Source organism: Lissotriton helveticus, chromosome 11, assembly GCF_964261635.1.
Source record: "Lissotriton helveticus chromosome 11, aLisHel1.1, whole genome shotgun sequence".
Classification (NCBI taxonomy): domain Eukaryota; kingdom Metazoa; phylum Chordata; class Amphibia; order Caudata; family Salamandridae; genus Lissotriton; species Lissotriton helveticus.
In genome coordinates this window covers 399,969,917-399,987,822 of record NC_136072.1, presented here as the reverse complement: position 1 = coordinate 399,987,822, position 17,906 = coordinate 399,969,917, and the positions used below count along the sequence as shown (strand labels likewise).

Here is a 17,906-nt window from a genome sequence, read left to right as displayed (position 1 = left end):
TCTAACAGAGGAAGTTTAGAGTCAGTATCTGGGCAGTCCTTGAGAACGGGGCAGTCTTTGAAAAAAGTTTTTGGAGAGAGTCCATGGAATCGCTTCACGTGACTGGAGTGCAACCACCCCTTGCGACCTTCGACCTTGATTGCCGTTCTTGTTGTTAGCAGGACGAGTCTTGGCTCTTTCCATCGGGGCTCCAGCGGACTTGAACGATCAAAATTACGAATCAAAACGAGGTCGCCTGGTATGACCTCGTGCGGTTTCACTTGAGTGTTGTCGGGAAAAGCAGCGGCGACCTGTGAACGACAAGAGAGTAGTGCAGACATCAAGGAAGCCAGGTAATCTGTCAGCATATTACTGTCAACATCTGTAATTGTACGTGGCCTAGGTGTACCCCACATGTTTGGGGGACGACCGAAAACTACCTCGAAAGGTGAGAGACCTGAACGGGAGTGAGCGACCATTCTCATATAAAAAGAGCGACTGGCAGGGCTACCATCCAATCTACGCCTTTTTCTGCGCATACTTTGGCAATGCGGATTTTCAGAGTCTGATTATGTCTCTCTACGAGACCAGCTGCTTCAGGATGTCGTACACAGTGGAACTTCCACTGGTACCCTAACAGAAGGGATACTTGTTTCATAAGTTCGGATGAGAATGGCTGGCCGTTATCTGAATACACGACCCTCGGTAATCAATAGCGGGGGAAATACTCACGAACCAACTGCCTGGCAGTGGTCGCGGCAGTGTAATCTGGGACTGGATATGCTTCTGTCCATCTGGACAAAGCGCATACAACTACGAGGACATACTTGAAACCTCGACATCGATCCATCTGAATATAATCCATCTGGAGGACTTCAAAAGGGTGGTCAGGAGGATGGAATCCGCCTTGTTCCACCGGGACACCTTTACCTGGATTGAACTGACAACATATCATACAGGTACGCACTTTCTGCTTGGCTGCTGCTCGTAAATGCTTGTTAAACCAAAGATTCTGAATACTGTCTATCATGGCTTTTTCTCCCAAGTGTGCTGGACTATGTGCGGTGTTAATAATGACTTGAACCATAGAGTCGGGGAGAAACCATGTGGCTTTTCCCTTCGTCAACCATCCTTGATCTGTCTGGACCCCTCCTTGTTCAGACCATTTCTTGATTTCCTCTGGGGTAGCATGTAACTGTATATCTAGTACGTCTTGTGTAGGGTCCTTAACTGTCATACAAGTCGTCTGATCTGGAACGTCTGTCTGTGTCGTGTTAACTGGAATGTCTGGAGTCTGAGCTGTAAGCTTGGCTGTTCGATCTGCCAGGTCGTTACCCTGGGAAATGATATCAGTGACTTTCGTATGTGCCTTGCACTTCATGATAGCGATAGCTGTCGGTAAATGTATTGCATCTAACAGAGCTTGAATGAGGGGGCCATGCTGAATCTTGGTTCCATGAGAAGTCATGAAACCTCTTTCTTGCCAGAGTACTCCAAAGTCGTGTACGACTCCGAATGCATAACGTGAGTCTGTATATATGTTTACTTTCAGGTTCTTGGCTCGTATGCAGGCTTGGGTCAGAGCGACGAGCTCTGCTGCTTGAGCAGACAGGGTGTCAATACGATGTGTCTCTATAACTTCGGTTTCAGTAGTCACTGCATACGCGGCTACTAGTTCTCCTGTACTTGTCCTCATACATGAACCATCCACATAAAGTGTCAGGTCGGGATCAGGTAATGCAATGTCTGTCAAGTCTTGTCTTGGCTTTGTCATGGTGTTAACAACTTCCACACAGTCATGTGTGGCAGGATTTGAAGTAACTGAAGGTAACAGTGTAGCGGGATTTAAAATGTTGCAGCGTCTGATTTCTATGTGTGGCTGAAACAATGTCAGTTCATATCCTGTTAAACGTGCAATTGTTAAGTGCTGAGTCTGTGTTCGGTTTAAAAGAACTTCCACGGAGTGTGGAACCTGTACTGTCAGGGAGTGTCCTAACACTATGGAATCACTCTGTCTGATAGCTAGAGCTGTGGCTGCAACTGACTTGAGGCACGCAGGCAGAGCCTGGGCCACCGGATCTAATGTGCTAGAAAAATAAGCACAGGGCTTGTATTGTCCTGCTTGATCTTGTGTGAGAACAGATAATGCAGTACCATCACGTTCAGTGACAAAAAGTGTAAAAGGCTTACTGTAGTTTGGTGTCGCTAGAACAGGTGCTTGGCATAAAGCTTTCTTTAATTCATTGAAAACAAGTGTATGTTCTTGGGTCCAAGGGAGGACAGTCAATGTGGCTGCCTCCTGTGTCGTTAACTGTATCAGTGGTTTAGCTAGATATGCGTACTGAGGAATCCATTGTCTGCAATAAGAAGTGAGGCCGATAAAAGCTCGCACCTCCTTCTGAGTCTTGGGCTGTGGAAGATGTGCTATTAACTGGATACGGTCTGGTGTCAACTGCCTACCCCTCTTGGACAGTAAGTGTCCAAGGTATACCACTTGCTGGACACAGAATTGCAGTTTCGAAGGGGACACCTTGTGCCCCATCTCGGCCAGGAAATACAAGACTGTAAGTGACGCACGTTCGCAGTCACGTTCAGAACGGGCTGTGATCAACAGATCATCGACATATTGGAGCAGGGCAGTGTCAGTTGGCATGTGAATATTGTCTAGTTGTCTTTTAAGTGCTTGACTGTAAATGCTAGGACTTTCTGTGAAACCTTGAGGAGCTCGTGTGAATTTATAGCTTCTTCCATTTAAACAGAATCCGAAAAGAAACTGGCTGTCTGGATGAATGGGGACACTAAAGAATGCGTTCTTGAGATCAATAACAGTAAAGAACTCTGCTTCGGGATCAATAGCTGTCAATAGGGAAGAAATATCTGGAACCACAGGGTACTGGGGTATGATACATTTATTAAGTTCTCGAAGATCAATCACTAATCGATAAACTGGAGGTGCATTGGGATCAGTACGTTTCAGAATCGGAATGATAGGAGAATTACATACATTGGAGTCAGTTTCTACAATTACTCCTTGAGCAATGAGCTCGTCAATAATTTTGGATACGGCTGCTACAGCCTCAGGTGGCAATTTGTACTGTCGGATTCGTGGTAATACAACACCTTGCTTTAGCGTGACACGATAGGGTGTAATGTGCATACAACCTACATCAGTTGGACCTTGCGCCCATAAATGCTGAGGTACATTCAATAATCTTGGATCAAAATCACGTAATACATAATGACCTTTAAAATCTCGCAAAAACAATCGCACTCCTTCTGGGGAACAGCATATAACTGCTCCTAATTCTTTCAGGGTCTTAATACCTAGTAAATTCTCTGGACATGATTTCGTAAGTAACAAGTCTGTAGTTCGGGACAATGGACCAACTTCTAGAGTAACTGGTTTCGATATTTCATTAACAATAGGCTTTCCTGAAAATCCAAGGGAAACATTTCTAGAGCCTGAGAGTGGAGCCCCTGGAACCTCGTCATGACTGATGGTAGTCCTACTTGCCCCTGTATCAATCAGAAACTTTCTATCTTTCCCTAATACTTGACTATGTACATAGGGACCCTCTTGATCTACAGGTATCTCGATGAGAGGCAAGCCAACCTCCCTCTCTAGGCTGTTTCATGAATACGGCTGATAATCTGGATACTCTGACTGTGCATACTGGTACATCTGCTGTGTAACGTGCTGTGTGGCAGCTATAGGCTGCGGTACTGTAACTGTCTGCTGTGCGTTCTGCGGTAACTGGGAATTCTGCGGAACCTGTTCTTGTCTAGGCGGACGTGGTCTCTCTTTCGTTTTACCAGTAGCTATGTTGTGTTTCAGAACTGCACATTCGTTTATATAATGACCTGGCTGTTTACAGTAATTGCAGGTCCCTTTAACGGGAGCTGTAGGATGACTAGCTTGATTCGTACCCCTCTTCTGACTGTCTGGTGGAACAGACTGTGCAACTAGTACTTTCATTTTCGTGTCTTTCATACGCCTCCTCTCATGTTCCTGCTCTTCCCTGATTCTGTTCTGGTGATACTGGAGCATCTGGAGCATTTGTGACGGAGTATTAGCTTGCCAGGTACTTTCGACTTTCAGTACTCGATTTTTAACTTGTGGTAAAGAATTCTCAACTAGTTTGGTAACAAAAAGATGTGGATACGATTCACTACTTGTTTTCAGACCACTATTAATAATGAAACATTTCTCAAATCTAGAATAGAAATCACTAGTGTCTTCGTCTTGTTTCTGTTTACAGGCTGAGATGGCATCCCAGTCTTCCTTTTTCGTGGCTAGTAATCTTGGCAAGACTTGTATTAACAATTCGGGCAATGCTTTAGCTTTTTCCCCAAGACCGGTACCTGGAACTCGTGTATTATCTTCAGTCTCTAATGCGGTCCAATCTATCTTTTTCTCTCCCACCTCCCATTCTTTTTCTTTAAGTTTTTCATATATGCCCGCAGGCAACAGGACCTTTAACATTTTAATGATATCAGGATACGTGTATTCTCCCATACGGAGCATGTCCTTTAGTTCACGGTGGAACCCTGCTGGATCTTTATCGTGACAGGGTATTAACTTTTTCATTTCTAGAAGTTCTATTTTCGTGATAGGGGTGTAAACAAATACTCGTTCTAGATCACCCCCCTCTCCCTTAACTGGATGTACTTCTCTCAACGGATTCTGTCTATCTATGTAGAATGATTTCCTTACTGGGGGTGGAACAGGAACAAAATGTGGATTCAGGAACGTTCTGTATTTGTGGCGCTGTTCTAAAATGACACTAATTAAATCGGTACCTAGACCCTTCCATCTGTTTAGGAGTAACTCGTTCAGTACATCATGTAAAGGACCTGGATCAGAATGCTGATCCTCATACAGGGTAATGAGGTGCTGGATCATATACATACCCACCAGACGCTGCTCGGCTGGGGGCAGTTTCAGAAACGTTTGGGCCACTATTTCATCTGGAAACGTGGTAGAATCACTAGTCCATCGGACTGCTGATCGGGCTAGTTCTTGTTCATGCATTGTACTAAGCTCACTATAACCTATTCGTAATTTCAGAATTTTATCGGTGGCCTGGAATACTTGTTCAAGAGAACACTGTTCTGGTACGGGAGGAGGAAAAACTTTCTTGTAATCTAGACGTGAATGTCGGTCGGGAAGTCTAGTTCTACCTACATACGCTATTCTGGAGGGATTCTCGCTATCTACCTCTTCACCTGAAGAGTCATTCTCTTTCTCGGTTGCTCTTTTTGCTTCCTCCTTTTGGTGTATACTTATAATTTCCTTACGAATTTTCCTGTACATACTTTCTATACTACCTTGTGACTTGTGTTTTCCCTCGGCTATATTGTCACTCCACCTAGTCAGGCCTTTCATCTCGTCTTGGTCTTTATCAGGATAATCTTGCTCTCTTATTAAACAGTTAATCAAGAACTGTAAAATCATATTTTGAATCTCGGCTTTCCTGTGTGCCATAGCTTCGTGAATACTTCCTGGATTCTCCCCTGTACGGACAAAATGATATATTCTGTCTAGATGTTCTTTCATGTCGGGCAGGGTGGCCAAAAAGTTGGCAACCCGTCTTAAACGTACCGAATATAATATCATGTGATCTTCGCCTGGAACTGAATCATATATGCAGTCAGTAAGAAGTCGCTTGAGGTCTGCGTATGTAGCCACTTTGGGCGTGCGCTGTAACGCTGCTTCTCGCGGCGTCAGTCGTTTTACTTGAGGCGGGGTGATAGGAGCACCTCCCCCCGCACCTCCTTAACTGGAATCGTCAGTTAATACTGTACGTGCTGGTAGAGTGACTGGCAAAACGGGCACACTTAATGTGGGCTGGTCCGGGGGTACTAGCACATTAACGTGGTCCCCGGGACCAGTGGCTGGAGGAACAGGAATTACATTATTAACAGGGTGCTGCGGGTGAGCAGGCGGAATAGGATTTGCATATGCTGGGACTGTATCGTCCAAGTAGGACGAAAGAAAAATTTCAGCTGCAGTCGGTTTATGACGTAGCTTAATCGGGACCAATGGTGGCGGTAAATTACAGGGTGCTTCCGGGGTTGCCTTCGGCAAGCCCTCGGCAAGAAGAGGATACATACCTTTAATAAGGGCATTTCTCTGTCTGTCTGACTGTTCTGCTCTAACTCGTTCACCTTCTTCTAGGAGTTCCCTTTCTTGGGCTTTTTCTGAGGATTCCCTACTCAACTCTGCTTTTCTGAATTCTTTTTCGGTTCTTCTATGAGATTCTTTGCGCCATAACTCGATGGCATCTTTCTGAGACTGTCTAGCTTTCTTTTTCCATAATGCTTCTTCTACTCGCATGATGCACTCGGCATCCCATGTACCTGATACAGGCCATCTATATTTCTCTTCAAGATGTTTGGTGTAATCCACCCATAAGTCTAGATATAATATGGCATCTAAGCCATGCTTGTGATACATAAAATGTCCAGGACTGTCCCTAGGAGGGACAGGAACTGATTCTTCGAGTAACCCTTTTCTGGTTTTGATCTGACGTAATTTCGAAAACAGAGGCATGATCGGGTCGTACCTAAACTAAACACAATACACAATAATCACAGTAATGAAATGGCAAACAAAACACTCATACCACGACATAGAAATACATTAATAACAGTTCGAACAGAATACTACCTGATACATTGAAAACATAATACTTGAATTTCTCGAGAACGGACTTACTAGAATTACTGGATGCACTGCTAAAACAGTACAGAACATACCGGTCTCGTAAAGAGACACGTCATACCGTATCCACCCAGGTGGACACGTCGGACTGGATCTGCGTACCCAAACCCATCGGACCAGGAACAAACTAATGAACCTGTCTAGATACTTCCCCCGCAACGGTACTCACCGGGAAGCAGAAACTGAAGGCCTCGGACTGGACTGGACTGCTACTGGACTGCTACGTCGTCTGGTTACTACGCATGCGCTTCGAACTTCGGTGCTTCGGTTACAGGTGGGCCTCCGGATACCTCGGGCCTTGCTCTCTCGGCTTGGGCTCTGGTCGGGACGAACCGCATTCCTCACCGCCTCGTCTGGATGCCGGACCGCAGTCTCCTTCTCCTCCGTGGGCCTGAGGGAGACTTGATGAAGCAGAAATATCTGCACGTGCACGGTAGAGTTCCGTCACGGCTGTAGAAGGGTCAGGGGGCCTGCGTTACATCGCTGGCGCGTGGGGAAGGGACTCGTCCCTGTTCGGGCGCCATTATGTGGTAAATAAATAATTAATTACCGGTACTATTTTTGAATACATCAATGAAAACAGATAGCTCAATAAATAAGAGGCAAGATCCGTGGAATCTGAGTCTAACAGGCTTTAATCAAGCATAAGGGAAGGGACAGGATCGGAACAGCCTGAAATAGAATGGCATGGACTGGCAGCTGCTCTGTTTCATTAACAGTACATAGTATATATAGGAAACATTACAATTGCATCGAATACAGTAGGAGTAACAAGTGACAAACGTAAGATAAGAACACATGGGCGTAAAAAAGAAGGCGTGTACAAAGACATGTGATGAGAACATCACAGAAGTGTCATAAAATGGGTGGATACATGGAGGGGGCTACCTGGGCAGCTGGAACCTTTAACCTAGTGGTGCGCGCAAACGGGCCATGACGTGTATCTGGGGAGAGCTGGGGGCTCTGACTTCTGTGCTAGAAGAGGAGACTAAAGTCTGCGATGTCAGGACGACATGTACCTATAGCATATCTGGTATCTTGTGTTTGGAGTACATGTTGATAGAATCTAAAAGTTATCAGAGCAAAGGCTATTTGACACTAAGACTGGTGCATGCATATATTCTTCATGTATTGCGTGTGTTATGAATCTTCTATGGATATTAATACAATAATTCACTTGCATGGAGACAGGAAGACTAGACTATAACTGGAGATGTTTATGCGGTTCGTTAGCTTAGGAATGTGAAGACGGAGGGCTGAACTGATAACTAGAGGCATAACATATTCTTGGCAGACAGGCAGGCAGAGCCAGGCCGGGCACTGCGCTGCGCGGCAGGAAGTAAGTGAAGGGTCAGGGATGCGGGTGGGGGCTGCATCGCTCCTCAGAGTGGTTTCAGGAGACTGGAGCTTGAATCTGGTGTCCGGGCCCTTTTTGAGGCCTGGAGACGGGGACAATTCAATGAATAAACGTGCATAATGTAAAACGTTGGCAACATAGGCCTAATACTCGTTGCTTTCACGGGGACTGGAAACTGTCATACTAACGTTAGACACAACTATAATTGCGTCTTTAATCGATCAAGAGGGATATATGCATATCGATCATGCACATATAACATAGGATGGGGAACACGTAAGCACACATAACAAGGCAGAATTCAATTTTCCTCACCTCGACCCTGGAGACTGAATTGTAGCATTGGACTTGCAGGACGCATATTTTCACATCTCCGTCCTGCCGGCCGGGAGCATTTTCAGTTTGCCGTGCTCCCCTTTGGCCTTACCAGCGCCCCTGGGTGTTCACGAAAGTGATGGCGGTGATCGCAGCTCATCTGCGCAGGTCAGGGGTGTTGTATTACCCTACCTCGATGACTGGTAGTTGAAGGCTGGCTCACCCCAGGCAGTCGTCGCCCACCTTCAGACTACGGCCGACCTCCTGCATTTGCTGGGGTTCTCCATCAAAGTGCCGAAGTCCCACCTGAGTCCCTCTCAGCAGCTCCCCTTCATCGGAGCGGTTCTGGATTCGATGCGGTTCCAGGTTTCTCCTCCCGAGCAGCGAGTCCGGGATATTCAGGCTATTATTCCGATCTTTCACCCTCTATCGCGGGTTTCAGTCAGGATCACCCTACGGCTCCTGGGCCTGATGGCCTCCTGCATCCTGCTGGTGCAACATGCCAGATGGCTTATGCGGGCTCTGCAGTGGGACCTGAAGTTCCAGTGGGCACAGCATCAGAGCAACCTGTCCGATTATGTCCACAACAACAATTGCAGTGGTGGCTCACGAATCGCAATTTGGTAAATGATAGATCCCTCTCCCTTCCCCAACTGGAGCACACAGTGGTGACGGATGCCTCCCTCCTGGGATGGGGAGTCCACTCGGGAGAGGCGGAGATCAGAGGCTTGCGGTCTCCAGTGGAGTCCCGTCTCCATATCAATCTTTTGGAGCTTCAGGCGATCCGAATTGCACTGAAGGCACTCCTTCCCTCTTCCGGGGAAGCGTAGTGCAGGTGTTCACGGACAACACCACCACCATGTGGTATTGCAACAGACAGGACAGGGTGGGTTAGTGGACCCTATGTCAGGAGGCTCTGCGCCTCTGGACATGGCTGGAACATCAAGGCATTACCTTGATGGTTCAACACCTGGCAGATTCTCTGAAAGCCATGACGGATGAACTCAGCCGCCAGTGCTTGATGGATCACGAATGGCGTCTGAACTCAGACGTGACGCAAGGTCTCTTTAAGCAGTGGGGAGAACTTTGGTTAGATCTATTCGCCACCGAAGAGAACGCTCAATGTCATCAGTTCTGCACTGTAGTGTGGTTTATGCGCCTCTTTCTGCGTGCATGTTAAGTTAGCATGGCTTATTAGGAGTTTAAACGCCATTTTCCCTTTTGCTGCTTTTTTGCACACAACAATGCTTAGCTGTTTTTGCAGAGTAAGCTTTCACGAAGGTCTATACATGAGAAAAGGTTTGTTTTTCGACATCTCTAGACATACATCGTTCCCCCAGTCTGTACAGTGAGTGCTGAGCTGCCAAGGTTATCATAATGTGTGAGCCTGTTTATCGGCGTTGTCGTGTAACACATTCTAGACACAACAATTTGGCTGCTGCAAGCCGAGTAGGATTCTGGCCCCTTTATCATAGCACACTTGCCAGAATTGAACACACTTGGAAGATTCCAGGCATGCAGAGAAACTAACCGATTTTGATGTAATTTACACTTACTGAGCAGACAGGTAAATGGGGTCCCCCTAAGAAAGCTCAAGAGACCTTCTATAGTTTTATAATACATAGTTCCTAGATAGGGAGGGTGCTTTAAATAGGCGCTTTTATCAGCTGTTTGACCTATCATTGTAATATGATTCCTCCTTTTGTATTTTATAGAAATTGTAACCATGCTGACCATATTATTTTTAATCATATGTATGCTTAAGTTGATTAGAATACTGCGCTTGAGATCACGTAGTTAAAATAAACATTTTAACCTTACCGTGTCTCTATTTTACTCCTGTTGTGGACTGGTATGAACGTATAACAAAAGAGTGTTCTCACTTCCCACCATTCCTGAAATGGTCCTAAGTCGCATGTTCTAGGTTGTCTAATCATTGGTTTCTTTGCTACAGGCGAAGAGCTAATGTGACACTGATTGCTAGTCTGGGAGGGGATTTTGAGTACTAAGGTGAGTTTTGGCACACCCTAAATTACTGAGGTCCTAAGTCTCTATGCACAGTTCTGTGTCTGAGCAGAATCCCTGTAACAGCACGTTGGAATTTCCAAGGCGGCACTCGCTTGGGGATGCTTTTTGTCGCGAGTGGGGTGGAGTTGTATGCCTTTCAGTCTATACCACTTTTGCCCAGAGTGCTGAAAAAGATTCGACGCGACCGGGCCCAAGTCATCCTGGTGGCTCTGGATTGGGCACGAAGACACTGGTATCCCGAGCTACTCAGCATGGCGATCAAGCCCCCGATCTGACTGACTCTTCGGGAGGATCTTCTGTCGCAGCAGCAGGGGACGGTCCTCCTCCCGAACCTGTCCATCCTCCACCTCCATGTGTGGAGATTGAGCGGCGACAGTTGACAGCTTTTGATCTTCCTCCCGAAGTCTGTGATGTCATTCTGGCAGCCAGGCGTCCCTCCACTAAAATGGTAAATGCCTGCAGGTGGAACACATTTGTGGCATGGTGCACAGCATAGGCTGTGGATCCCCTCTCTGCCCCTCTTTCTGAGGTCCTTCTGTTCCTGCCATCTTGGCCCTGCAGGGCTCTGCTCTGGGCACTATCAAGGGTTATCTTTCGGCCATCTCCACCTTTCTATGGCTTCCAGGTCACCTTCTCTTTTTAAGTCCCCGGTTGTCAACGGTTTTCTCAAAGGCATTACACACACGTTTCCTCCCGTGCCTTTCATAATGCCTCAATGGGACTTGAATCTTGTCTTGAACTATCTGATTTGTGCTTCTTTTGAGCCCCTTCATAACTCCCCTTTCCATCTTCTCACTCTAAAGACAGCTTTCCTGGTAGCTATCACCTCTGCCAGAAGAGTGAGTGAGCTCCAGGCTCTTTCTTCTAAACCTCCTTGCCTTTCTGTTCATCTGTACAAGGTGGTTTCAAGGACCCATCCCTCTTTCTTGTCAAAGGTTGTCACGCCCTTCCACATCGGGCAGACCATCACTTTGCCCACCTTCTTTCTGCCTGCGCATCCTTCGAAAGAGGAAGAGAGGCTCCACCGTCTGGACCCAAAACCTGCGCTCTAGGTCTATCTGAAGCGCACACAACAGTTCCGGGTGGATGACCAGCTCTTTGTTGGCTACATGGGCGCCAAAAAGGTCGGGCTGTGCACAAACGGACCATCTCTCGATGGGTCGTTCTGTGCATCAAAGCATGTTACTAATTGGCCAAGAAGGAGCCTCCTACGGGGCTGCGTGCCCATTCTACCAGGGCGACTGCAGCCACTACTGCCTTGGGACGCGGCATTCCCTTGCAAGACATTTGTCAGGCAGCTACGTGGACTTCTCTGGACACGTTTAGCAAGCATTACTGCTTTGACAGTCAAGTCCAGAGAGACGGCTTCTTTGGCCGTTCTGTTATCCGTGACTTTCTGGTGTAATCTTGTTTGCAGACCCTCCACCGGGGTTGGTATTGCTGGGGTATCTATTCTAAGGTAAGAAATCTATCACTAAAGTGTCTCTTTCAGATGTACAAGTTACTACTTGTGTAACGATATATCTATAAGAGACATTAGTTAGTGATAGATTTCTTACCGTCCCACCCATCCTCCCTGTTCTGCAAACGGATTTCTAGGGTTACGGTCATCCTTTTCAGGGTCCTAGTTTCATGGCACCAGTGGTCAGTTTCTTGCATGGCTCAGCGTTCCTGGCGCGGAAAGTCGTTTACAGAACTGACGTCAGCGTGCATGGGTGGCGCCTAAGTAGTCTCCGTGACATCATCTCGGCACTAACGACGCCAGCGAAGGACGCTGAGCTGCATGACGCCACTTACTGACACGCAGAGGTACTGCTAGCAAAACTTTCCGGATCCAGTCTGACGCCTGGGATATTCTAAGGTAAGGATCTATCACTAACTAATGTCTCTTACAGATATATCGTTACACAAGTAGTAACTTGTGCGTTGGCCATCTGCTAGTTGCCTCCATGGTGAGGGGCTGTGTCATAATCATTAGACACCAGATTCATTTCTGACACCACTGTGAGCTCGTGGCTACCTCGGTCGCCCCGCCCTCCCGTTAGCAGGAACACTGTAGATAGTACAGATAGTGTTCGGTCGCTTTTATTAAGGCTCTCTTCCTGTTTATCCCAAAGCTTCTTGGGTAAATATGTCCAGTCACGGACATGGGGTTGTAGAGAAATGAAAGTCACAAATGGGGTTAAAACAAAATGAAGTCCTGGTCCCCAGGAAGCTATCTTTTTGATAGGACTCCATCCCAGCCTTGCTTTTCTCCTCAGGGATACCGGAAAAGGAAAAAAAAGGACACAGTCAGATCACTTTGGTCTGGTACCGTTTGTAGGAAAGAGTTTTCAAGTCACCTGTGCTCTCTATTGTGTTGTGCCTAGGTGCCAGAAGGGTTTCAGTGTTTTGGGGTGATGTGGCCCATAAACCCCACCCTCCAGTCCCTAAAAGATAAAACCTGTGCTTGGGGCACTTGCCTGGACCCCCGACCCTCCTGGGCCACGGATTAGGAGTCCCAGCCTCCTCTTCTATTGGAGATCTGGACTCAAGGGCATTGCTCCTGGACCGTTCACTTCTTTGGTGCTTCTCCTCTTTGGTCTGGAACGTCTCTCCGCTCTTCTCTGCCTTGTCTGCTTCCTGTTTCCCCGTGTCGCCCTTGAGTCCGATTCCCGGCGTCTCCTTGTTGTCCATGGCTCCGCCCAGCTGCTCGCTAATTGGTGGCCCGTCGATTCCTGCTGGGGCCGTTGGACCGCTCACCTCACTTCCAGTACAGAACATGGCGCCGCCGTTTTGGAATCGTCGGGAGGACCCGCCGTCGTGGGAGGGAAACCCTCCCATCATCACTCAAACTATAAAACATGCCCCTTTTATTTATTTGTCTTTTTACTTCCATGCCATCTTAGAAGGGCAATCAAAATGTTTTACATATAGATAATGGCTTACAAAATCAAATCCCGTCAATCCTTTCCAATGAGTCACTCTAGAAGACATTTTCTGCAATTGATTCTGATCTCTATAATACAGGTAATTTGATAAAGTTTGACATCTGTAAATAAAGAATATAGAATGGAAGTTTAATATTTAGAAATTGTGAAGGCATTTGATGATGTGGCATACAAAAACCTATACATCATTCACATCAGTTGAGTATAGTTAATAACTGAATATTTTTATTCTTATAGGTTGAACTAGGTCAGTAATTCACCCCACGGCATCCAAGCAGTGACAGACCTTTGGAAATAGGTCAGAAAGTTCTACACCGAATACAGCATAGCTGCATATATTTATAAATCATTTAGAGAGGAATGTGAGGAGTGAAATGTGGTTCCTTAAAAATGATATAAAACTGATTCTTGAAGTACATAGGCAACAAGAGAAAAGAAACTGCATGTCATTGTAATATGGGAACCACTTCATAGATAAAGGGCCTATTTAAATTTTTGGCGGACTAAGTAGTAGCATTGGCCTCTGGAAGACTTTACATTTGCCAGACCATGACTACTCATTTCGCCAAATTTATAAATGACCACCTAGCTGGCAGCCATTTATAAAGGCATTGGCAAAAAAACACCTTCACTGTGGTTCCTGTCAATACATTTTACTGTTTGTTACAGGGCTGCGTCAGAAGGTCCCAGTCTTGTAACAAATAGTAATCTTTTTTTTCTTTTCTTAAAGAAAAAAAGTAATACTTCCTTTGCCATGGGAGGATTCTCCAATCGCGGGGAGAGCATTAACATGTTTTTACTATTCCTTACTGCCAGGCTTTACCTGGCATCAAGGAACAGGAAAAAATTACTACATGTTCCCCCATCCAAATTTTGTGGGCGGGGATGTAATCGTTTCTTAGATGCCCCTTACTCCGCAGGACCGTCGGAGAAGATTAATCATGGCGGAGACAGAGTAGTCTTTGCCATGATTAACCTGAAGGTTCTTCTGCATCTAAAAGCGGGGTACAGAATGCATTCTTGGCGGTGAGGATACTCCGTAGCTGGTGCGACAGAGTATCCGTACCGCCAAGAATTAAACTGAGCCCAAAGTTTACAATGTCTATCTGGCTGATGATGTGTAGGATTGACTCAGGCCGGACCAAGCGTTTGGTTGAAAATGTAGGACATATTTAGCCGTAGTTACAAGTTGGCCGCTAAATTATGATCCCTGCACAAACACCTGTTTGCTCACGGGCCGGAATTTCGAGTATTAGAACAGTTTCAGTACCTTTGCAGTTTTTTCCTGGTGTATTTTCGCTGTTTAACGTGCCAAAATGTACAGTGTGAAATGAAACACAAAGCATATACCTGCAAATGGAATTTGATTAAGAACGCACCAAATACTGCATGTACTCCTCTATGTAACTCCACATGAAACTCCAGAGGAAAACTGGGAATAGAAGGTTTTTACAGTGCTCTGGAAATACCACACTCCACGCTGTCAGTAATACCTCATGCATGAACTGTACTCACGAAATCAGGGTATTGAGAGGCCCCCCGCTCCTAGGGGAGGGGGGCCTTTAGTGGCATTATGGGCGAGAGGCAGTGAGGAAGAGGCTGGGCCAGCAGTAGTCATGTGGTCAAGGGGAGTGGGAGGGGTTAGCAGGAAATATGAGGAGGTAGGACGATCTTAGTGTGTCACTTAGGTACGCAGGCGATCCCTTCCCAGGGAAAGGGATAAGAGCACTGACCACGAGGGAGAAGCCCTCTTTGTCCTCTTGCCTCGGGCGCCGCGGGTCACAGCTAAAAGGAAGTTGCCCACCCACTCATCCCTGTTGTTAAGGTTAGAACCGGCAGGGTCCCGGCCAAGAAAAATGTCGGGGACTCCTTTTTTGGCAGGAACTGGCTCATCCTGGAACAAGGAGGGCAGTCAATGGGGCTCCGGGCTGGCGGGAGAGGGGGCCGTCCTGCTGGTGCTCCTGGACTCTCCGGCCCTACCCGAGATTCAGGTGCTTGGAAGAAGCAATTTGGAGAAAGCAAGGAAAGGCGCAAAGCAGTACCAGGTGGCTTCATCTAGGGGGTAGACGACGGGTAGTTACCTGGAATGGATTGGAAGCAATGGAGATGGGTTGTGGCCTGCTGGTACAACCCACATCCAAGGTGGATCTGGAGATCCTGAATTGTAAATACAATTGTAACCTGTGGTGAAAACGAAGCCTGCGCGACCCTATGTTTATCAATGTGTGTTGGATTGTTTTAATAAAGTTGGTCTAATGTTGACAATGCATCAACAAATAAAGAGGGCGTTATCTGAGAGAATTAATAAAGACTATGCAGTGAAGACCAGTCACTTTGTATGGTGCCTTTTGTGGGGGGCAAAGTTTGGTGGGACGAATTGCATGTTATATGCCTACTATTAGGTTGATTTCTCTATTCAAGACGTGTGAGGCAGGGAGATATTCTGGTCTTCTGTCTTTGGAAGTGACCCCAAGATGGCATTTACATGTACAATCTTACCACGGAGATCCACTAGACAATTGCCAAGATATTGGCAACTAATTACAGAAAGGATTCTTGTACCTACGCCACATATATATATATATATACATATATATATATATATATATATATATATATATATATATATATATATATATATATATATATATATATATATATATATTGGTTACAACAAACAGGGGAACCTGGGGCAAATAAAGATTATAATACTAACAATGGTTCTGGCACAAAATTACACAAAAAAATAAATATAACTAATATTAAAAGCAATTTAAATGAAGCAAACGTAATAGTGAATCAAACAACATTAAAAAGTTGAAAAATTATATTGTACAAAGTTATGAAAATGATACTCGTACACAATTAAACAATATATACTACAAAACATATAACGAAGCCTAACTGTTGTTAATTCGCAGATAAATCCGGATACCGAGCCATATTGGATCCATCAGCTGTCTGACGCCTGCAGGCAAGTGCTCCTGTGGAAGTTTGGAGGGATCTACATGGACACTGACGTCATCTCTTTAAGGCCCATCCAGGAAGAAGATTTCCTGGCTGCTGAGAGCGAAGAACTGTGCAGTAGTGCCGTGCTTGGTTTCCGCCGGTTTCACACCTTCCTTTGGGACTGTATGGAGGATTTTGTGAGAAACTATGATGGGAAACTCTGGGGGCAGCAGGGACCAATGCTCTACACACGCATGTCAGAAAGGCTCTGTCCGATTCCATCCATCGACGTAGTGAGAGACATCAAATGCCCACAGTTTGTTTACTTGCACCAGATTCGATTCTACCCCATTGGATACCAGTCCTGGAAAAAATTCTTTGAATTATGGGATGGAAACGATACTTTATTCCACCACTCATATGCTCTTCATTTTTGGAATCACATGAATAATGAACATATGCATGTGACGGCAGGGAGCAACACTGTAGCCGAGCATCTCTTCCAACAACATTGCCCCCTAACCTACGATCGCTTTGTGAAAAACGCGAGGTAACACCCTAAACGTGAGCGATGCTTAATTTTATGAGTTGAAATAAACAGCAGGCATGTTTCTTGTATACCAAACTGTCCTTCCAGTGTAAAAGAATGGTCTCAGCAGTACGAATTTTGTGGCGAAATGTGTTTTGTTTTTGTAGGATAATTGTCAGTCATTATACTGGTGCGCCTGAACTGGTTTTATTCTGCGCGATTCCTCAATTGCTGCAGTGTGCGGCCAATGTCAAAAATATATGAAATACCGTCACACACCGATTTACAGAACCGGCAGAGAGATTAGTTCAACGTTTGATTTCTTCTTGTGTAGAGAAGCGCGACTTAAACACAAAGACTCAGAGATGCATGGATAACCAGCGCCGAAAATTTGATAAATAGAGGTGCACAGTTTCACGCTGTGAATTAAGTAATTTTGTACATTTTAGCCCTGTCAGAATCGTAGAATTTAAAATGGACTCATCGGTAACTGAGAAAATATTGTTGATGTAACCGTTGAAGCTGGTACATTATCCTTAAAGTAAATGACTGCCTTCTTTTTTCAAATGTTTTATAGAGCCTTTGTAAGTAACAAATAAGCACTCGTGGTACATCGTTGTGAAAGTTCTTTAATAGTTTATGAATTCAGGGATAGTATGTTAAAAGTTATAAGATTGTTTTTAACTTTTTTAAACTTTGAGTTATTTAGTTAGGAGAAAGTTTTTATGAATATTAAAACTAGCAAGAAAAGTTGTGTTTAAAAGCTGTAACCTTTATATATACGTTTCAAACAAACAGGAAAGGGGTTAATAAAAAACAATTTAATGATTAATGGCTCTGAAGCAGGATTTTTGTCAGAACTTCGAATTTCACTCACTTCAGATCTTTATCATTGTTTGGTTAAAAATACTTTCTTTGTTCATTTTTCAAAAATATTTTACCTTGAAATAGACTAATTACAGAGAACACATTTTATTTCACAAATGTAATATTATTTTACAGAGGCCCGGGATAGGGAGAAAGGGAGCTACGGTAAAAGAGGCACATAAGAACATGTGAAATAAATGTCCACAATTCAGATCCAAACCTTTGTGA

The 17,906-nt window shown here is 45.3% G+C and overlaps 1 protein-coding gene across 3 annotated transcripts in view; it reads left to right on the top strand.

The window, feature by feature from the left end:
- The window catches only part of LOC144792671 (alpha-1,4-N-acetylglucosaminyltransferase-like), a 660,182-nt gene extending 642,539 nt beyond the window's left edge, over positions 1 to 17,643 (top strand). For 2 of the 3 annotated variants that reach the window (XR_013602591.1, XR_013602590.1), the window contains one exon: positions 16,255 to 16,375. Coding sequence is in view for 1 of the 3 variants with exons in the window: in XM_078667818.1 (XP_078523944.1) it covers positions 16,255 to 16,836 (582 nt within the window). In the remaining 2 variants the exon portion in view is untranslated. Of the gene's footprint in view, positions 1 to 16,254 lie in introns of all 3 variants that reach the window. The other variant, XM_078667818.1, reaches the window with a different exon arrangement.
- The last annotated feature ends 263 nt before the right edge of the window (positions 17,644 to 17,906 follow it).